Source organism: Halichoeres trimaculatus, unplaced genomic scaffold, assembly GCF_033239565.1.
Source record: "Halichoeres trimaculatus isolate MK-OKI-2021-1 unplaced genomic scaffold, fHalTri1.1 fHalTri1_scaffold_22, whole genome shotgun sequence".
Classification (NCBI taxonomy): Eukaryota; Metazoa; Chordata; class Actinopteri; order Labriformes; family Labridae; genus Halichoeres; species Halichoeres trimaculatus.
In genome coordinates, this window is record NW_027437200.1 from 12,517,721 (window position 1) to 12,538,713 (window position 20,993).

At 40.0% G+C, this 20,993-nt stretch overlaps 1 protein-coding gene across 3 annotated transcripts in view; it reads left to right on the plus strand.

The window, feature by feature from the left end:
• adamtsl3 (ADAMTS-like 3) overlaps positions 1-20,993 on the plus strand; it is a 143,972-nt gene that overhangs the window by 104,045 nt on the left and 18,934 nt on the right. For all 3 annotated transcript variants that reach the window (XM_074662003.1, XM_074662002.1, XM_074662004.1), the window contains 12 exons: positions 2,344-2,471; positions 9,813-9,858; positions 10,081-10,317; positions 11,924-12,050; positions 12,816-12,890; positions 13,851-14,008; positions 15,628-15,739; positions 15,884-16,022; positions 16,335-16,385; positions 16,467-16,671; positions 18,533-18,680; positions 19,136-19,220. In XM_074662003.1, coding sequence (XP_074518104.1) covers positions 2,344-2,471; positions 9,813-9,858; positions 10,081-10,317; positions 11,924-12,050; positions 12,816-12,890; positions 13,851-14,008; positions 15,628-15,739; positions 15,884-16,022; positions 16,335-16,385; positions 16,467-16,671; positions 18,533-18,680; positions 19,136-19,220 — 1,511 coding nt within the window. The remainder of the gene's footprint in view (positions 1-2,343; positions 2,472-9,812; positions 9,859-10,080; positions 10,318-11,923; positions 12,051-12,815; positions 12,891-13,850; positions 14,009-15,627; positions 15,740-15,883; positions 16,023-16,334; positions 16,386-16,466; positions 16,672-18,532; positions 18,681-19,135; positions 19,221-20,993) is intronic.

Genomic DNA, 20,993 nt, shown 5'->3' on the forward strand with positions numbered 1-20,993 from the left:
CAGCAGATGTGCGAATATCATATGTCCTGCCGCCTGAAAAGGCCATCGTGTGTATGTTGACACAGCCTGCGAAAAGAAAAAAACACTGCCACCAGAGTCAGGTTTCTTTCCCCTGTTGAGGAGTTTTCCGTCTTCATGGAAAATGTCTTTAGTCTCAGCTGCTGACAGGTGACTTAAATAGAATCCGTCCATCAGGATAACGTATAACGTGGAGATTGTGCTCTTTTATTGTGTTCATTTCCTCCGTTGCACTTGACGCAAAAATACTCGGATTTGTGACAGCCAGTGGACGTTTTGCTCTGCTTTTGTTATAAAGAGAGGTTCCGTATGACGCTTCTTGTGTAAATGTTCCTTTTAAGGTGCAGAGACAACCCCGGAGGTTAATCAGGGGTGTTGTGATGGAGAGTTAGGAGGTCTCCAAGTGGAAACTCAAGCCTCGTGATTGTTGGATCCAAATCTCAGCAGGACAGGCGTCTGACTCGCGGCGCTTCGTGCTCCTCTGCTTTCTTTGAGAACAATAGCAGCACAGCCAGCCAAACATCCTCCTCATCTTCATCCTTACACCTATTCCTCTTCCCTCTTTCTTCACCATCCCTGTTATGCCTCGGGCTCTTTTGGCTTCGCAACACATAGCTTCCAGCTGTAATTGAGTGCAAAATCCACTGATTGCTTTTCAAAGGAGGGAGAAGGTGGCGCCCAAAGCATGGCCCGTGTTTATTTATCGAGGATCCAAACATTTGAATAGTTGGCGCGTGCAGAAAGTAGCGCTGTTGCCGGTGTGTTTGGCTGCACGCTCCGCTGGCTGCATGTTTAGGTCTCACTGTTCCTGAGGCGTCATCAGCACTGACAGCCGTTTATATCAGTCCATGCACTTTTAATAATGTGCTTTGCAGTGCATGGTTTGGGTGTTTTTGCCACTGTGACCCAAAGAAAATAAACAGTGCTGAACTATTAGCTCCTATCTATGAGCTGCATTCATCTTCAGTCACAGCACAACAGTGTTCTGTTCAGGAAAAGAGCAAAATAGGTCAAAACTTGGTCGTTCACTGTAAACTGTTTGTGGATCCAGCAGGCGTAATCTTTTTATGAGCAGGTTTTGCACATAAAATCTCCCTCCTTGTGAAGGGTGCTCTGGGAAAGTGGGCTCACATTTTGGTCCTAATCTGCAGGATTTGGCATTTTTTAGTCCCTGTCAAAAACTCTGCAGGATGTGCGGGCGCAAACAGCCGGCCGGGGTGTAAAGGTCTCGTGGTGGGGGGCTGTCTCAAGGGCACAAAAGCTTCAGCTCTGTGATTGTGAAGTTTTTTTTTCATGGCTCAACAACAGCCTAAAGAAGCACAACTTATGAGGTGATTGTGAAAAATGATAATTTGCTCTTTCATGCCCATCATTTCTTTTTCACAGCCTCACACCCACTGTTACAGGCAGGGTGTTTGTGTGAATGTGTTTGCCCCTCTAATTCTTGAAACCAAATTCTTGTGCCAACAGGGGGTAGACGATTTTTCCAAGTGTTAGTTCCAATTTTTAAGGCTTCATTTAAAAATCAAGGTTTTATTCATTCAACAGGTTTAGAACCATTCTTTCCCCTTGGGACTCTGAGTCTATTTGGCAGCTTTTGACTGGAACACGTCCATCGAGCTATAATCTCTCCATGCTCGAGATAGCAAAAGCAATTTATTTTCCTGCTTCATCTGAGCCTGGTATTCAGAAAACACGGCTCACTTACTTCATCCAGTCAGCTCTAAATGAAAAGCCAAAGTAAAGAAACAAAACTGAAACTGAGCCGTAGATGAAATAAACACCTTCTTTATGACAAGGTGAGTCAATCCAGTCAAATCTCATCAGAAAGTACAAAAGGCCTTGAAAGGCGAAGAGGAGTTAGAGGTGATCTTCTTTTTTTTCGTCTGTCAATCCACTCATGAAAAAAAAATTAATCTTCTCATTATATTGATTTTGGATCTCTTATCCATGTCTCTACTTCTGCTGCCAAATACAGAATGATGCAATTAACAGAAAGGGGAGCACAGGGAGGGAGGATCAAAGTTTAAAAAGGACTAATATTTCATTATCTGCAGGATAACGCAGACATCTGAAATATGCAAAGGGTCAGAAGTCAAGAGTTTTTGATTGCTCCCTTTTGCAGTTTCTCTTCTCTAGTTCTGTTTTCTACACCCTGATAGCTGTCCAACTTCCTTCTTTGTCTTAAAAAGAATCTGCCATAAATGGAGGAAGCCGCAGAGGAAGTTGAGGATACTTTAACATCAGTGACCCGTAGAGTAAAAAACGAGAACTGGCCTCTGTTTAAGGTTAAATAACTCTTCACCTTCTCCTCTCGGTGTGTAGAGCTCGCGGACGGCCCGGTCAGAGGAGGACAGAGACACTCTGTGGGACGCCTGGGGCTCATGGAGTGAATGCTCCCGAACCTGCGGAGGAGGCGCTTCGTACTCCCTCAGACGCTGCCTCAGTTCCAAGTAAGAACGCTCATCTCCCACTTTCAACCACAAAGCCTGATACAAACTCAGAGTAAATCACAGCAATCACATTTAGAGCTGAATTCTTTATTGAGTCATACAACAGGGAGGATTTTACGGGTAATGAAAGAGACTAAAAGTAATGATGAGGTCTCTGTGTGAGCCACGAAAACAAACAAGACCATCAGCAAGAAGACTGCCCACAAATGTTCAATGCTCCTTAAACTGCTCTGTAGACAGTATTAAAATGATCTGTTGGGTAATTATTTGTAGTAGAAACTGATTTTTAGACATGAACAGTGGGGACCTTGTAATTGTTCTTGTGCATGAAAAACATCAGAGCAGTTTGCTTTGTGAATCAGACCTTGAAACAGAGCAGAAAGTGGAGCAGATGAAGCAACTTGTGTTTTAAAGTGGGATATTCAAAGTGGGAAGAATGAGTTGTTTTGTGAACACAGATTTTGCATGCAGAGGGTGAAACTATCAAAGAGACGAGTGCTTCCGCTTTATTCATGCGGGGCACTGAAATCAACACAACCCAAAAGTTCCTCACAGGGTTTTTAAATGTTAAATTTACACACTTTTTACCCTCCTACTAACCTCTACTATTACTAACCAATTTTATTCTTGGAGTCTGTTTGACCCCAGGGATATTTGCCTTAGAAAATGATTCACATAAAGTAGTCAACCATGTGTTCAATGCATAAATTACCCCTCAATCATGAAAATTCCCAGTGAGTTGACCTGTCCTGTCCTTTTGTGCCAATACTTGGCCAAACTTTTGAATTGGAATCAATGTATCTCGTCAAGTTATCAAACAAATCTTCTCAAATTCTCCTCAAATCTTCTCAGTTGTGAATAGATGTTGGAATTTATTTTCTAGATCTAAAATATGAGACAACAGCCCAGCTTTTAATGTTTTCACAAACAATAAAAGGACTCTGTCTGCAGTAGTTCTTTTGCTTACAAACTCAGGCTGACTTTCTGACAGAGCCGTGCTGGTTGTGCTGTTCATATCATATCCACTGTTGATAAGCACCTTGTAACGCCACATAATGTAGTAATGCGCATTATATAGCGCTCCAATATGTAATAATTAGGGATAGACTGATTATCGGCTGGGCCAATTATCGGGCCGATATTTGGTATTTTGAAGCATATCAGCATCAGCCTTTTTTTAAAATCCGATGGCCGATATGAAACCCATTCTGCAAAACTTTGTTGTTTTGACTCTGATGCTTCTCTGCACAGAGTTTCTCCCTGACCACACTATGGAAGCCCTAGGTGCTCATTGGAAATCAGTCATGTAAAACCAAACAGAAAATTAATTCAACTGCATTACATGTCTGTAAAAGGCAGCACAAACTCAAGTCCATCCAGTTTTATTGCATCGAAATTTTGAAAACTTTTTTTTACTGTAGAACACTTAAGCTATTTATTATTTTAAGTTTTTAATTCAACTTCATGATAAATGCTGCTGAGCCTGGGAGCTGTTTAATAAACATCAGCTTGAAGTGTTGGAGTTTGTATTGTTCAAAATTTTTTACGCCAAAGTTTTTACTTTGACTGTAAATGAATATCGTCTTTAAATGTCTGTTATGGGCCTCCTTGCCTACTAATAATCAGTATCGGTATTGGCCCCAAAAAATCCATACCAGTCTATCTCTAGTAATAATGTGATACATTTCACTTCATTATGTAATAATGCTGAATTTCATAATAATCTGCCGCATTTTGTAAAAAAAAAAAAAATTGAACCCAATATGTAATAAACTTTGCCGCATTATTTAATAAGTTCTTACATATTACATGCAGGAACCTGCATTTTGTAATAAATGATGCAATATGTAATAACTTATTACATGAGGCAAAGTCTATTACATATTGGGTTCAAGAACTGGATTACAAGATGCAGCAGATTATTACAAAATGCAGTGTCATAACATAATGAAGTGAAAATGATTACATTATTACATATTGGGGTGTTGTTACATAAAGCGGTGTTTCACTTACACCTCATACAACCCTAAATTAGATAACCTGAAGTAACCCCTTGTGAAGTAGGTGACATATCCAAGTACACAGATTAGTGTCTAAAAGCCAAATCTGTCTTAAGAGATGTTTACATCAAAAGAGAAAATACATCAAATCAAATGTGAATTATTTCAAGCTGGAGAACCCACTGACCTCTCGATAATTTGAACCTTCACAAGAACAATTTGTAAGCCTGCACTCAAAAACAACCTGAGGTAATCTCTCTTTTTGTCTTAAAGAGCAAACTCCTGACCGGAGTTGGACTGGTTTCCATTAGAGCACCATGGCTTTGGGATTCAGGGGGGTGGGGTGGTTACTCTCCACTGTTCTGCCAAATAAATCCAGACAGCATCCCTAATAGTGGGAGTAAATCTCACCAAACTCGTCATTCCCATGGGCCATTATTGGAATGCTCCAAATATATATATCTGTTTTGTGACTGTTATATAGTCCTGAGGGGTGCGCTGAGATCACCCGCCCATCGACCTCTTAAAACTGTCTGTGGGCCCAAAAAAGGAGCCTTAAATCTTGAGTTCATCAGAATCAGTGGGGATCTGATTTTCAGACATTTTTCCTCTTAAACCAAAGCTCAATAATCAATATCCTTCCTCAAAGAACATGTCAGTTTTAATAAAGTACAAGCTCTTCCAGAAATAAACCCTTGTTGGTCTGACCCCAGCTGCTCATCATCCTTCGTTAAATCCCATGACAAACTAGAACTTGCACTTTGGATGCCCTAGCTTTTTCATACTTGTGCTGAAGTTGTCTGGCTATTTGGGCTTTGAAACAAAAATTTGAGGCCAAGTGAATTGGACAGTGGTCAGTTACAAGTGGGTTTGGAAAAAAAGAGACAGACTGTGTGAGAAGGTATGTTTTCCATAGTAAGGTTGTCACATTTATAGACTGGGAAATAGTTTCATGGTGACTTCACTGCATTCCTCTTCTTTACAGTTCCACTAATGCTTGCTCTCTAAAGGTAGCCAAAGTCACCACTGTTAAGGGCTTCAGGGGAGCTCTAGCTGTGACAGGAGCCACCTATGAGATCATAAAACAAAGACACGCTGACAAATCAGAGCTCATAACACCTGAAGTCACAACTGGGATGTACAATAATGACTCACAGTGGCCCAAAAACTCATGAATGTGTCTGTGCTGGTCCTGGCTGAGCACTACAGGGCTGTCAAAACCTCAGACTCCAAGTGTCAGACCCCCATGTGCTGCTCTGTAAACACTGAGGTCAATGGCTTCTTAAGGAGTTTTTTCATGGTATCAGCAGCAGCCATTTCTCTCCTCTTGCCCAGAATCTTTTGGTCAGGAAAACCTCAGAATGCTACTGGCTGTAAAAGCAACTGACGTGTTAAAAGGTGTTTGGGGTTTGAGCTCCATGAGGAATGTTGAAAGTTGCTGTATATGTAGACGTTCATGTTCACTTATGTCTGGAGAGATGTTTTTTTTTTCGTGTCCTCTGGCTGTCACAGCACTGAACTGGCTGCTTGAGTGGCTGGTAGGACTCTCCATCCAGTCTCATCCCGCCTCACCTTGCTGTTGCGTGGGAATGAGAGCGCAGTAGCCTGGGAGCGAGTGGCAGATCAAACAGTGTCATTAAAAAAGCCCAGCACAAGGCCCCTTGTGTGTTGGGGTGTGTGTGTGTGACTTTGGAAAGAGAGGCTGGAAATGGGCCTGCAACACCCTCCAAACCAATACCACTCCAACTCTCTGACCTTTAAACACATAAACACACACACTCACACACACATACATACATAGGTCCTACTGCTAATGCAAAAAGACTACCTCCCAAAAGGGCACATGCAAAGCACAGACTAAACACAGCTCGCCTGGCCCTCATTAGGCCAACCCACACAACACACTTGATCACAATCTCCATTATTAACAGCGGCATTGCTGGTTTGAAGCGAGTGTGGACATATGGATTGGGTGTCATGGCAAGAAAAAGCCCTGTTCCATTATTTATGAGTCTTATGGTTGGCAAACACTCCAAATATTAGTCTTTTTTTGTCATTTTGTTTTAGAGAAAGAGTCCATTCTTTATGGTTCCTTTCTTGATTTGAATATGTTGAAGAGCCATGTTTCCCACTGACAACCCTCCACCATTGGGAAATAATGATGAGCAGGGGAAAGAAACACATGAAGCATCCAATTGTTGTAAAATAGCTTCTCATTAGGGATGAGGATGTTTTCCCAGGACCACCAAATCGAAGAAGTTACGGCTCATGGCATTTTCAGATTCCACCATAGTAAGGCCACAGCAAGGTTAAAGTCTGTCTTCAAACTGTTTGGCTGTTAGATTAAGTTTTCTTGAAATAACTCCTTAAGTTATGAGTAATTTCTTTTTTTTTTTCCCCCGTGGATGTCTGTGGATGTTTCCTCTGTATTCCTTTCAGTCGCCATCTGTAGCAGCTCTTCTTCTGTGTGCTCCCGTTCATACAGGTATCCTTTTGGTTCCAAAGTGAATGGAACTTCATCGTCGCTGTCATAGTCACTCATTTTAAATTTCCTACGCTGTCTCACAATCCTTAGAGTACAAACAAAAGAATTACGATACTTGATCAAACTTACACGAGGCTACAACCGGCGCCCGAAGCATAGCTTGAGGAGGGGGGACAGACTAGCACTGCGCGGACAGGATACATGGATACATGACCAGTTAGTTAGGTCAAGATAAATATTTATATTTCCGAAGACCTAATGAACTTGAAAAGTATTTTATGCAGAGTACTCTTAAACTGTGGTATTACTTTTTGATTTTAGTTCTTGTAGGCAGAGAAAATAGCCTTTGAATGTGGTACGGTCTCTCCCTGTTAGTGTCTATTTCCTCGTCACCATCGATTACAGTCTGTGTCTTACTGAGGGAGAGGAGACACCTTTCTACCGTATCTAATGTCCTTAGTGGTCACATAGAGCTCATACAATCCCACTCCAAAAAAACTGAACTGTCCCTTTAAGTCTGTGGGAAACACTCTGTTGGAAATAATAGTGGAAATTTCACTGTAAGCCAAGTGTTATATTAAGGGAATAGCAAACAAACGGAGTACTAGATTCTACCTCTACAACTCAACTTCCATTTACTTCTTTTAATGGTATGACTGCTTTCAGTTTTTCCAAACCGATCAATAGCAGAGCTCACAGCTTGAGTCCCTTTAAGGCATAACAAACTCATGTGCCCACTTGCCTTGAGTGCATCAATAGTATGGCAATATTATAGTTTAAAGAGCCCTGGATGCAATAACTTTCAATCTTGCAAGACAGAATGATGATGAAGACATATGTACTTTTCATGCCAGAAAACTTTTATTTCATGCAATGTTTCTATAAATTATTGCTCATGTTAGTTCTTAGGGTGAGGCTGTTGCATGCTAGATGGAAGTTTAACTCTTTAATTGGTATTTTCTGTGTTTGATTGATGAGAAAACTTTGTTGTGGAGTGGTTTATATGGAGTGGAGTTTGTGTAGATGTAGCAGAAAAACATGGAACCATCGTCTGTGAGTTATTGGTTATGTGATATTCAAACCATGCTGGATCTATTATGATGCCATGATGGATCTTTTCTTCCAACCCTGTTTCTGCTGACCCTCAGGTTTTTGCCTTCAAAGGTCAAGAGGAAATGAAAATGAAACTGTATTTTATTCACTTTGCTCCCTTTTATGTGTTAAAGACTGATACAAATCTTCGCTACCTGTCTCTCAACTCTTGGTTCTTAAAGAAGTCATGATTGGGTTTGGGCCACATGACCTGCTGTTTGACTTGGCACGGGGAACTGTCTGGATTTGTCACAGGGGCTAATGTTCTTGCCATGCCACACTCTCCACATCCACTCTCTTTGCTCTCTGAAATAATATTGCAAGAATCCTTAAACCCTAGTTAATCTGCGAGTCCAATCGAATCCAAACTCTGCACTGTTGCCTCCAATTATGATTCCAGATTAGCTAAGCACAGATGACACTGGAATTCCACTTAAGGTCCCAAACTCAAAGAATATCCTTTGATTGGTTCCACTGAGGTCCTGGATAATTTGCCTATCAGAGCCACTGTCATTGTTTTATCATCACTAAGCATCAAAGCAGGAAGGAATCCTGATTTTAAAGAAGTGGTTAGCTTCATAGTTCGGGGAAAGACGCTGCAGGCTGTCATGCAGAGAGTCATGATCCAAACTGCTCCAATGTGTTCAGCAGACACAGCTGGGACTGTGATTGTAAGTCACAGCATTATTGTACCTTGGATTTGAACAGCAAGAAGCTTTTGCTAATCATTGGGACTGGTACAAATCTATACAGTTCAGTTTCCCTATGAGTTTTTCTTTTAATTTAGCCTTGATTTCATTTCTTTTGAGACAACATCTCCCTTCACAAGGGAGACCGCCACAAGACAGTAGCCTTCTTAGACTTGAAGCAGTACATTATCTTAGTCCTGTTGGCATTTAGAACAAGCTCTTCCGTACAAAGGTTTATCTGGACTTAATTAAAGGCATGAAATGTTTTTGCTTAAAAAATAACTTTTATAACTGTGACATGTTAACACGCATCTTTAATTCAGATAACAAATAAAATATGTCCCAATATGGACCCTTGGGGAACACCTTTTTGTGAATCTCAAAAAATTAGACACAAACCATAAACCCTGACTCATTGCTTCTTACAGTTGGGGTTGTTTTTGAACCACTGAACAGTTTTTAGTTTTCCTGCTTTCCGACCATATCTACTTAACATCAGGGGGCACATTCATAAAGTGTCCCAGTAAAGAGTGGCTCCCTATGAGAAAAGGATTTCTTCTTTATTCAAGAAAACGGTAGAAAGATGGTGAAATAGGAGAGATCTTCTCCCAACAGTGTTAACATGAAACTCTGGGAATGTTCATCATTCACTCCCAAGCTAGGCCTCATGGCTTGAATTTACTAACATTCCAGGGTGTTCTGTCGACTAGTGTTGTTGTCGAGTCACCAAACCTCAAGTCTGGGTCAAGTCTGAGTCACTAGAGAGGAATGAGTCAAGTCTGAGTTGATTCTTGGGCTGAATTTGGGTCCTAATCGGAGTCCTCTTGTTAGTATGGAGGGCATCTGTTATACTCCACTATTGACTGCATGAACCTGGATTGACTGTGTTGAAAACACATTTTACAAAGTAAGACTTTACAAAGTATGATCTTGCTAAAGTTATCTGCATTCCATTTAAAAGCAGGGTTGGATTCTTCTTCCTAAGGTAAACAAACAGGTAGCCTCAGGGTGCCTCCACTGGAAGCCAGTGGCCTTATAATTTATTCTACTAGTAAGTTTATTTTGTCTTCCGCAGGACCTGTGAAGGCCAGAACATCAAATATCGTACATGCAGTAATGTGGTAAGTTCTTGAAACTGATGTTGGTGGAGCTTTTAAGTTCATTTATTGAGACAGCAAATTTGGACTTGCTATACAGAGGTGTTATAAACCGATCCAGACAGAGAAAGTCTAAAAATCAAATTAATTCTTCTTTTCTAAGATATGATGTCTACATTTCAGACTGCACATCTCTTTCTCCTCGCACACACTCTAAACCTCGGTTCATGTTTGCGTTACCCTCAGGATTGCCCTCCAGATGCCGGTGATTTCCGGGCCCAGCAGTGTTCAGCTCATGCAGACGTGCGATACCAGGGTCAGTTCCATGAATGGCTGCCTGTGTACAATGACCCGGATAACCCCTGTGCTCTCAAATGCAAAGCCAAGGACTCAGGCCTGTTGGTGGAGCTGGCTCCCAAGGTGCTGGATGGGACTCGCTGCTACACCGAGTCCTTGGACATGTGCATCAGTGGAGCCTGCCAGGTAGGAGAAAGAATTCAAAAAGCTTATTGCAGGGGTGGCCAACCTGCGGCTCGTGAGCCACATGCAGCTCTTTGCCTTTCGGTGTGCGGCTCTTTGATCCATTCATTATTGTTATGAGTAGTGGTGTACCAATCAATCTAAATTATTGATATATTGATGTTGCGTTCAGTATTGATAAAGACTTGGGTGATGAGATTGGTACTGAAGTTTCAGTTTCTTTTCTCTACATCCCACATGTGCTCATTGCAATCTAGATAGATAGATTGATGGATGAAACTCTGTCTCTTCTGCAGTAAAAACTGAAACTTGTCTTAGACACGGCTCCAAGTACCAATTGACACACGCTTACAAACGCCATAAATGTCACTTAAAAATTTGGAAGTGTATTAAATTTTATCTTATGCCCTTTTGTTTATGTGTCATGTGGCTCTTTATAGTACCACAGTAATTTTTGTGGCTCTTGGACTCTGACTGGTTGGCCACCCCTAGCTTATTGCATTACACCATTTAGGGGGGGTTATATTTATGTCTTAAACACTGAAATGTAATGTTTTAAAGACGACAAAGCAAAATGTGTGTAGACAAAATATAAAAGTAACCTGCTCCTTTAGCTTTCTAATTCAGTCTTTCAATATAAACACACTTTTGGTTCCCAAACCAGAGCTCACCAGACCAGATCCAAAAAATGTGATTTCAATCAACTGACATGAAGATATCTGAAAATTCAGGAACCAGCCTGCTATCACTTTGTTGTCACATTTTCACAAGTTTTCTAGAAATTAAGATGTGGATTCAAAATATTTTTTGGATCAACAGTTAAAGAAAAAATACTCCAAATCCCCAAAATAAGATGAAACCCAAACCCAGACAGGCAGTATAATCCCATGTAAGGTTTTTTTTTCTAATAGTCAGATGCTTTTTTGTCTATTTGTACATTTCTGTCAGCACAACATACTTACTGCTTCACTATTCTGATTGATTTGAAAAGAAAATCCGAACTTGAATAAACCAAAGACAGAAATCCAATACCCTGTTGGTTGTCTTTAAAGTGCCTAAACCATGCCATCTGCTTTACAAATGAATACCCAACAAGGATAACATTTGATATTTGCCTTTGATTAACAGTCCAGGATGTAGTCTACAGAGTATTTTTCTTGATAGATTGAAATAACAACTCAAGACTTGTGAGGACTTTAGTCCACTCTCAAACTGTGCAAAGAATCAAACTCTGTGTGTGGCTATTGGTCTGACTGACACAAAAGGCAGAAAAGTTTATCAGTCAACAGAGGATGCCAGCACATTATGTTTAACAGAAAACAGTTGGGAACACTTTTGCACATCAAACACAAAAGGGATGTTTTGTGTTATTTCAGACGTATAAACAATAAAAATGGAAGAAACCAGAGGGTTGTTTGGATCATTTGATTATAACATTAACATGGAATGAAGAAAGACATTTTTGTTCAATGACCAAATGAATGTTTGAAGGTTTGGGCTTTTCTATTTTCCTTGTTTTTCCTCTCTCTTTGTTTTTTTTAACCTTTTTCATTAAAAGATTTCAAATGAATGGTTTCTCTTTAAGTTTTCTCTCTGTGTGTTTTGTAAGATTGTAGGTTGTGATCATGAGCTGGGGAGCACAGCAAAGGAGGACAACTGCGGCGTCTGCAACGGAGATGGCTCATCCTGCAGACTAGTGCGTGGGCACTACAAAACCCAGCATGCTTCAGGAAAAAGTAAAGAGCCTTAACAGAATATGTTTATTTACGAAATGTGTTTTCTGCTCAGTTAAGAGGTGCTCTTTGAGTTTTGTTCGACTTTTTGGCCCCAATTGGAACTGGAGTTGCATAGGGGCAAAGAAATTCCTGAAAATCTCCATGGGAATTTTAGCCTGGAAATATTTGTCATTTTCAGATTTTTGTTCAACTTCAATTATTTTTTCTGAAAGTTCCCAGAAAATTTTTGCTTGGAAAGTTTTTTTTTCTCTGTATCGACTTGATTTAAAAATATTGCACTTGATATGTTTACATGCATGTCTGCTTATAACAAACTGAAATTTCTAATATTGATACATGTAAATGACGGGATAAATGCAGTTTATATAAAATCCCCCAAATTCCTATTAATTGACGTTAATTTCCAAAAAGTTCAATGGAAAGTTTCAAACTTTAAAAATTCCAGGAATGTGCAACTCTTATTGGTACTGACTACATAAAAAGGTGTTAACTTTGCCCTGGTGATGTCATCGAACTAGTTTTATACATCATATACATCAGCATCCATGGCTGCACTATTTCTCAATCAGGGATGATTAAAGGAAGCAGATTGTCCATCTTTATTAACAGTCAGTAGTTTATTAGTTTAAAAACACCTGCTGCATGTTAACTTCTGTAAAATATCTATCTGAGATTGCTTTTTTTGGGCATTGACACAAGTTATTTCACCAGCTGTTATTATATAATTTTCTGTGCTCTCCCTATTTTCTCCCCCTCTCTGTTCAGCTGAAGACATGGTCGTCGTCATCCCCTTCAAGAGTCGCCATGTACGTCTTGTCCTGAAAGGCCCGGATCACTTGTGTAAGTCCTGGTAGGTCCAGGGTGCCCTTCCATCCAAAACAGTTGAACATAGTTTTTATATTGGCAGTGACCAATTACGGGCAAATATCTGCGTCTTAAACATAAATATGAACCTTCACTTACCTTCCTTTTCTAATAAATATTTTGTTTCATTTGATTAATCATTTAGTCCTTCTTGAAAATATTCTCAATTTTGGGTGTCCTTGCATAAGCTGGTTTGAAAAGAAGCTCTGAGTTGAGAAACCAGAGGAGTTTTTGATTCCTCCCTCCTCTCTGGCTCTGTGAAGATGCATGGCTTCCAGTAAATATCACTGATGTCAAACTACTGGCATCAAACTCCACACTGGATCAAATTGATAAAAAATGTTCCATCTCATCTGTCTTTCCTTCACTCCGTGGTTAGTTGTACAGATTATTTCCTGAGACAGGCCAGAAGAGCTCCTTTTTCTGAATGGACTGACTTTACAACAAATATTTCTCCCCCTGTACTTTTTGGGATGAGGGCATTTTAATTGCATCAGTCTGTTTTGAACGATGACTGCAGCTGGTTGCTGCTTGTTCCCTGTTGGTCTGGTTTTAATGTCTTTGTTAGAATCACATAAGACTCTGTCAGGCTGCAGTTGAAGCTGGGTCAGAGAATGAAACAATCAGTGCAGTGCTGGCCAGCTAGCAGACCTACATTAGCCTCCTAACAGGGCTAAAAGAGAGTAACAGCCATTCTGCATTTTCTATGAAACCAGATCTGACTGAAGTTCTGTGTCTGTAAAGACAGCTCCTTTTATGTGATGTTTCTTTTCTTTTAACAGTGGTGAAAGAATAAGTAAAAAGAAGTAATCTCTCTCCATTTAAAAGAAACCTTGAGTCAACATTTATGGTCAATTTTGTGGTTGTTAGCAACCATATCCATGTGTTTCCAATGTTATATCAATGTGCCCGCTTTATGCCCTGTTTCTTGTTTAGATGTGGAGAGTAAGACTCTTCAAGGGGTCAGAGATGAACTGGTCTTGGATAAGTCAGGCCAGTACCACCTGGAGAACACCACCCTGGACTTCCAGAAACTGCCAGATAAGGAAGTCCTGAGAATTACAGGTCCACTTGGAGCAGACTTCACTGTCAAAGTAAGTGTTTATTTAAATGATAAAGTGGCTGAAAAGTATATTATGGTTTGATTTAACAACATGTAACAGTTTTCAAAACAGTTATTCCAGGTCTCTTCAGTTTCCTTCAGTCCCCTTGAGCTTACACTAACCTTTTTTAAATATCTTGTTTTGGTTTGACTGATAGAGTTGGAGGAGACCTAAGCGGCAACCTCCAATCTAAAAATATGAGACAATGCAGAAATGGTAGAACCTGCTGTTTCTCAAGTGTCCACTTGAGGCTGGCTCTGGAAGCATTTTTTTATTGGCACACACTGTACACGGGTGAACTTTTTTCTAACTTGGCAGTCTAGAGGATATTAAGATCATGAGCTGGCCCAATCAGAGGCACAGCTCAGATCACATGACTGATAGATATCCTATAACTCTACTTGAAGCCCCCGTCAACTCCAATATCGCTGCAATAGCCTAATTGCTTCAAAAATCCATTTCAGAAACAGATAGGTGTTGTTGGGGAGACTACATGCATTAATTAAACAGTTTTTAGGTAAACCCCATGTGTCATGAAGAGTTGATTTCAGAAGTTCTGATTAAGCAGTATGTGTTAACGGTAAAACAAAGTTGAGACCATCAAAAAGAAAGTTTTGATTCAGCCTTGCTTGACAGTTTTATATCTTCTGCTGTCACATAACATAACGTAATGAAGTGAGGTTTGGTTTTGATGTTTTGGAAGTTTCATCTGGTGTGGGGTTGTTCCTTTCAAGTCCTTAGTTCAAAGCAGAAAGAGCCTGTTTTTGTTCCCTTACTTGAATAAAGCAATGAGACATTGTCACTTAACATCCAGTCAATACTGTCCTCTACAATTTGCTTTTTTTGTATTAAGTTTTTTTCCTTTTAGAAAATGAAATCAGCAGATAAATATAGTCATTTTTTTATTTTCTGGCAAAGTCAGTTAAAAAAGAAAGTGATTGTAATTGGCTGGATCATTCCGGGTTCAGGTCTTCTTTAGCTTTCATCTAGGGAGAAATCAATTTCATGGACACTCTAAGAATACCACTCACGTTTTGATCTACTTCAGCACATAAAATCTGTTTTTAGACACTGACTTAGAATTATCATCAAAAATTTCATTGAATCTTTTTTTTTTTAACTGTTGATGACAATATTTTGTGAGCCAGTTGGCTGACAGGCAATACATTTTGCTGATACTGTTCGTCGTTGCCTGCTTTGCATTTGATAAATACAACTTTTAATAATAATAACAACATACATTATTCCATGTACAATACAATGTAACATAGTTTTCTGTCTTCTTTCTTCTTTCTAGTGAAATGCTTTAGATGGAATTTATTCATGAAATAGATTTATACATTGAGTTATGCCAGCAGTGTCAGTGACATCAGCTTCACTTCATGGCCATCTTGGTTGTTACAAATAGCCAGTAACAAATGTTAGTTTATGGGTAGACCAAAAGTACACAGTTTGTTTGTTTGTTTGTTTTGTTTTGTGAATTAGAACTAACAGTAAAAATGCTAAATGTTTTCTCAATGTTCTCTACTTGAAGTGCAATATTAATTTAAGTTTGTAAACTTAATGAGAACACTGGGCATTTGTGTACATCCCTTAAACTGTTTCTGCAGGTGCAGTTTGCAAGTGGAGCAGACAGCGTGGTTCAGTACATCTATTACCAGCCCATCATCCACCGCTGGAGAGAGACTGACTTCTTCCCATGTTCTGTCACATGTGGTGGGGGTAAGTATTGGAAGAAATAGAAATAATGCTGATTGGTGACTGATAGTATATGTTTGATAAATACTTCCTTCATCAAATGTTTCCTTAGCTTGAAAAAAAAATTCTGTGTTGTTTCTTTATGTATTATGACTTTTTTGTCTTCAGGATATCAGCTAACCTCGGCAGAATGTTTTGATCTTCGGAGTGGACGGGTTGTTGTCGATCAGTATTGCCATTATTACCCAGAGAACGTCAAACCTAAACCCAAACTCCAGGAATGTAACATGGAGCCCTGCCTGGCCAGGTTAGAGAACAGACTCATTTATCTTTACCTCATGAAGTTGTCCAAAAGAGAAGCCCTAGTATCCATAAATGGTGCCATCTTTAGCTATAGACATCACCAGACCACAATGGGTCACATGAACTGGTTTAGGCATCTGTCTATGCAGACAACCAAGAAAGGACAATGGGGATGTTTTGGCTTTACTTTTCAATACATGTCAAATCGTCCATTTTATACAGTTAGTGAAGCGTGTATATTTAGGGATTTAATTGTAAACATCAATGCTCCATCTATGGCTGTTTATATGAGCCTGAATCTCCCTCTGCCTTTCAGTGATGGCTACAAGCAGATAATGCCGTATGACCTCTACCACCCCCTGCCAAGGTATGTCCTCACAGCTTTGAAATAAAATATTGACACAACAAACCCATGTGGGTCCTCATGACTCTATTTTTGTAAATCCAGATGGGAGAGTAGTCCTTGGACCGCCTGCTCCACCTCTTGCGGCGGAGGCATCCAGAGCCGCTCAGTATCCTGTGTGGAGGAAGACATGCAGGGAACCATTACTGCCACAGAGGAGTGGAAGTGTCTCTACTCCCCTAAAACTGCCATCCTGCAGCCCTGCAACACCTTTGACTGCCCCACCTGGCTGGCACAGGAGTGGTCACCAGTAGGTGTCCTCAATGTGTTTTTAATACTTTGAGTATGTTGTCATTGTTTTTCTGGTCACAATTTGCAATCCTCAAACACAAAGCCTAGAAAATGAAGCTTACAAGCCAAACTGAACCTTAATCAAATAAAAGTTGTTTTGTTTATGGCTCTGCAAAGCCTCAAAGCTAAAATGCCTCACAAGTGATGTTGTTACCAGCTGTAAAGTCAAACATTACCAAATGGTTCATTCATCTTCTTCATGTTGTTGATCACTAGGGCTGGCTGAAATTGGCCCTTTGAGTCCAAAAGAAAGAAAAATCAAGCTGTTACTTTTTAAAGTGGTTACCTTTGTAAGTCTCTGAAAATAACAGAAACACTTGCAGCTACTTAAGGCAAAACAGCCTTGCCATGTAATTCAGAGCAGTGCCGCTAACCTCAGTTTGTGTTTCCCTCACCACCCTTGCTTGAGCACACCATCCAAAACACACAAGGCTTTAACTCAAAGCCTAAAGTCAATAACACATGCAGACTGTTTCTTTGCCAAAAACATCTAGTTTATCAAGGCAGTGCACCTTGATCATCCAACACTCCTGTTTAGCTTACTTCCGTGGCAGAGCTGCTGTTACATTAACCATAAATGCCCCATACAGCTTCCTCTTGAGGACTTTTCAGCCTCACCGTTTAACAAGCAGAGGCCAGGGAGTCAAATTTGTGGCCCTCTAAAAACCTGTGATGCTGTTTACCTTGCACATTCTTCCTGGTGAACTCGCCTTTAAATACTTGTTTTGGCAGAGGATGCACAAAGATCGGCCCCGCGTGGTGAGCTGCAGGGGCTTTGGAAGGCCCTGTCTTTACTTCCCTTAAGTCGAGGGAGGCTGAGACTTTCACAGGCACAGAAGTGGAACCGTGCGATTGAGTCCCGACATATAGAGGGATTATTTGTCAATCAACAATGGCGGATGCGTGTGCAACTTGGGTGCCGAAGCACTGCGGAGTATAATGGTTTATCAACTGATGTGGAGGAATTGACCACCAAAAAACACATTTTTTAACTTAATGTCATCACTTTGACAGACGGCAAAATGCTCCCAGGTTTGTGAAATAGCAGTGAGTGGACAGAAGAGATCAGCAAGTGGACAGATATTTGGTGGACAGACGTTTTTAGCAGAGAAACCAGCGTGTACCCAGAGAGGAAACACAACTCTCACTCGATGCTTATGACTGCATTATCAGACTGTGACAGACCAGGATGTAAACATTGTTTCATAATATTCCCTCATTTTATTTTGGTCATGAAATTAGTTTCTGTTAATCATAATTTATAGCTTCACTCATTATTTACTGTCCATATTGAGTCCATGTTTGGTCAGAACCTCAGCCCAAACCAACTTTTTCATTAAATAAGCAAAGTCAAATATGTATTTTGAGTATCAGCCGTTATTATTGCTTGTTCACAGTCAAACCTGGTTAACTGAGGTTGGATAGAGAATAAACATTTAACTACACACAAGCAGACGTCGCTGGTGTATCAGTGTAAAGTGACCCTGTTAACTGGCGACTCTCAGCTGTTAATCAGGCTGCTGTCGGCTGAAGGTCACCAGTTAGCATGGTCGCTATTAACGCCGAAACACCGGTTGCGCTGTAACGGTTGAAACTTGACAGAAGTTGCCTCTATTGTGTAGTATTGTTTTTGACAGATGTCCACAGAACAACAGTGCATTTTGTTGCTTCTAACAGGTTGAATTTAGTGTTTAAAAAACGCAAACTCGTCTGAATGAATGGAGCTAAATGCTGCTTCTGTGGTCGAGATGCGTGCGCATCTTTATGATGACGTAGACTGATAATCCCTCTATCTCCGAAAATTATGCTTTCTCCATCAGTGCACTGTGACCTGTGGTCAGGGTCTGCGCTACAGGGTGGTGTTATGCATCGATCACAGAGGACTCCATGCTGGAGGTTGTAACCCCACCACCAAACCTCACATCAAGGAGGAGTGCCTGGTGACTGTGCCCTGTTACAAGTCTATAGGTGGGTTCAAATCAGGTCTTATCACATTTAAACTCCAAACTTGTGCTTGTTTATAATAGAGATGTACTGATTGGAAAACTGTTGCAAATACAGGATTTGATGTCAAGAGAAGAGTATCAAGTTTTAGGAAATAGCTATTGAGGTATTCAGATATTGTAACAGATAGATAGATAGATAGATAGATAGATAGATTGATAGATTGATAGATTGATAGATAGATAGATAGATAGATAGATAGATAGATAGATAGATAGATTGATAGATAGATAGATAGATAGATAGATAGATAGATAGATAGATAGATAGATAGATAGATAGATAGATAGATAGATAGATAGATAGATAGATAGTTAGATAGATAGATGGATAGATAGATAGATAGATAGATAGATAGATGATGTCAGTATTTCTCTTTGAACATTTAACATTTGCCCCTCTTTGATGATTTTCTCTAGACACACTCCCAGTAGAGGCCAAACCTGTGTGGCATAAGCAGGCCATTGAGCTGGAAGAGGAGACCACGGTTTCCGAGGAACCAACGTGAGTGCAAGATACCCATAACAGTCACAAAAACATTGTCATTAATTTTAATGCATTTCTTTTCTACTGCTTCCTTTTCCTGGGAGCAGGAGGAACTGGAAACACAGCATTTCAGTACACATTTCTTGCTCTGTTTTCTTGCACTTCCCACAAAAACTACAGGCTTACCAAATGTGAATGTTCTGCTGAATTCCTTGCAGGTGTTTGGGCTTTATGTCACAGATGTGTTACTAGAATTAGAGACAGATTATTTTTGAAATAACTGTCATTTTCATAATCTAGGTAACTCATGGTTAATTTTTCTCTTTACTCAATGAGTAGTGTTGTTTGAGGTTATTTAAGGTTACAGAGGAAGCTGAAAGGAAAAGAAGAAACCATCTTTTTGGAAAGAGGCTGTTTGGTCACTGGCGACCAGTTTTACCTCAGCAAGTCTCAAACAATCCAGATGTTCTTCTCCCATATATCGATTGACTAACACAGGCTTTTCTCTGAAGACGGACAGTGTCTGGACTCTGCCCAGTGTCGTGCATGACTTGTATTAGGGACCATGTTAGCCAGTTCAGAACATCTGTTACTTTGACTTATCTTTGGAGCGGGTATTAGGAGAAATATGCCAAAACATATGATTTTGCTTCGCTGGAGAAAAGCATGTCTTTCCTCGGGAAGCACATAAATGTCTGTGTATAATGTGTATTCATTTGCGTGCCAACAGCAATATCTGCTCACCATATGGGGCCTGGTTACGGATGTGCGAGGAAAGAGAAGGAAATGCCTGTTTAAGACTTATTGCACCTTCTTTGCCAAGGCCTTCTGCCTGCACCGAGTCACTACTGTGAGACTGCTTGAAAAACGAAACCCAAATATGTTCAATCATTTGAAGAAATGCTTTCATTTCACTCGCCCACCACTATGAGTAAATAAAATATTTCCATCAATGGAAATTCAGTTGATGTGATTAACATGCGGCTTGGATGGATTGTCCAAAAATGCATCATTTCCATCCGTCAATGAAATCAGGATTGTTTCAGAAACAACAGATGTGCTTTAACCAAGCATGAAGATAAACATTCTGCGGGGTAGATTGTTGACTTTGTTGCTTGGTTTTAAATCTTACTGCCAGGATTCATTTGTTTGTCCAAAATACAACGAGTCTTGAGGCACTAATAAAAAGGTCAACTTTTCTCTAATAATGAGCTCTTTATTGAGGCATCTTATAAACCAGCAGGGTGCTTTTGTGGTGTGGTTAGACTGTTTTAACAAAGAGGAATGCTGCACTTTGGCACAGGTTGCCATGATATGTAAAAGTAGATGGTTGTGGGAGAACTTTTAAACTCAATAATGATGCCATTTGATGGGAAATTGGGCTAAAAGTTAGCTCTAAGTCTCAGCGTTGCAGACTGTGGTTACAAAACATAACTTCTTACAATCACACCCCTAATTTGGATGTAATTTATACAAAGAGCACAGGAAAATACCACTTTTTACAGCCAAAAGAGTCAACATTGATGCAAATTCATCATAATTACAAAGCCAGCTACAAAGCCAGGTCACGCCCTATGATGTAGTGTTGGAAAGTCCAAATCGCTGCTGATTGAAGTTATTTCATTCTTTTCACTTCAAACAGTTTTCAGCCATTGTTTATCGAGTTTACAGCTGAAGTTTTCAGCATGATTGTTCAAACCTAATTTATGACATGATAAAAGTTTCTTTTGTCTCTGGAAGGGTACGTAATTCAGTTTGTTGCTGGTTAAAGCTTCTGTGTAACTTCACATA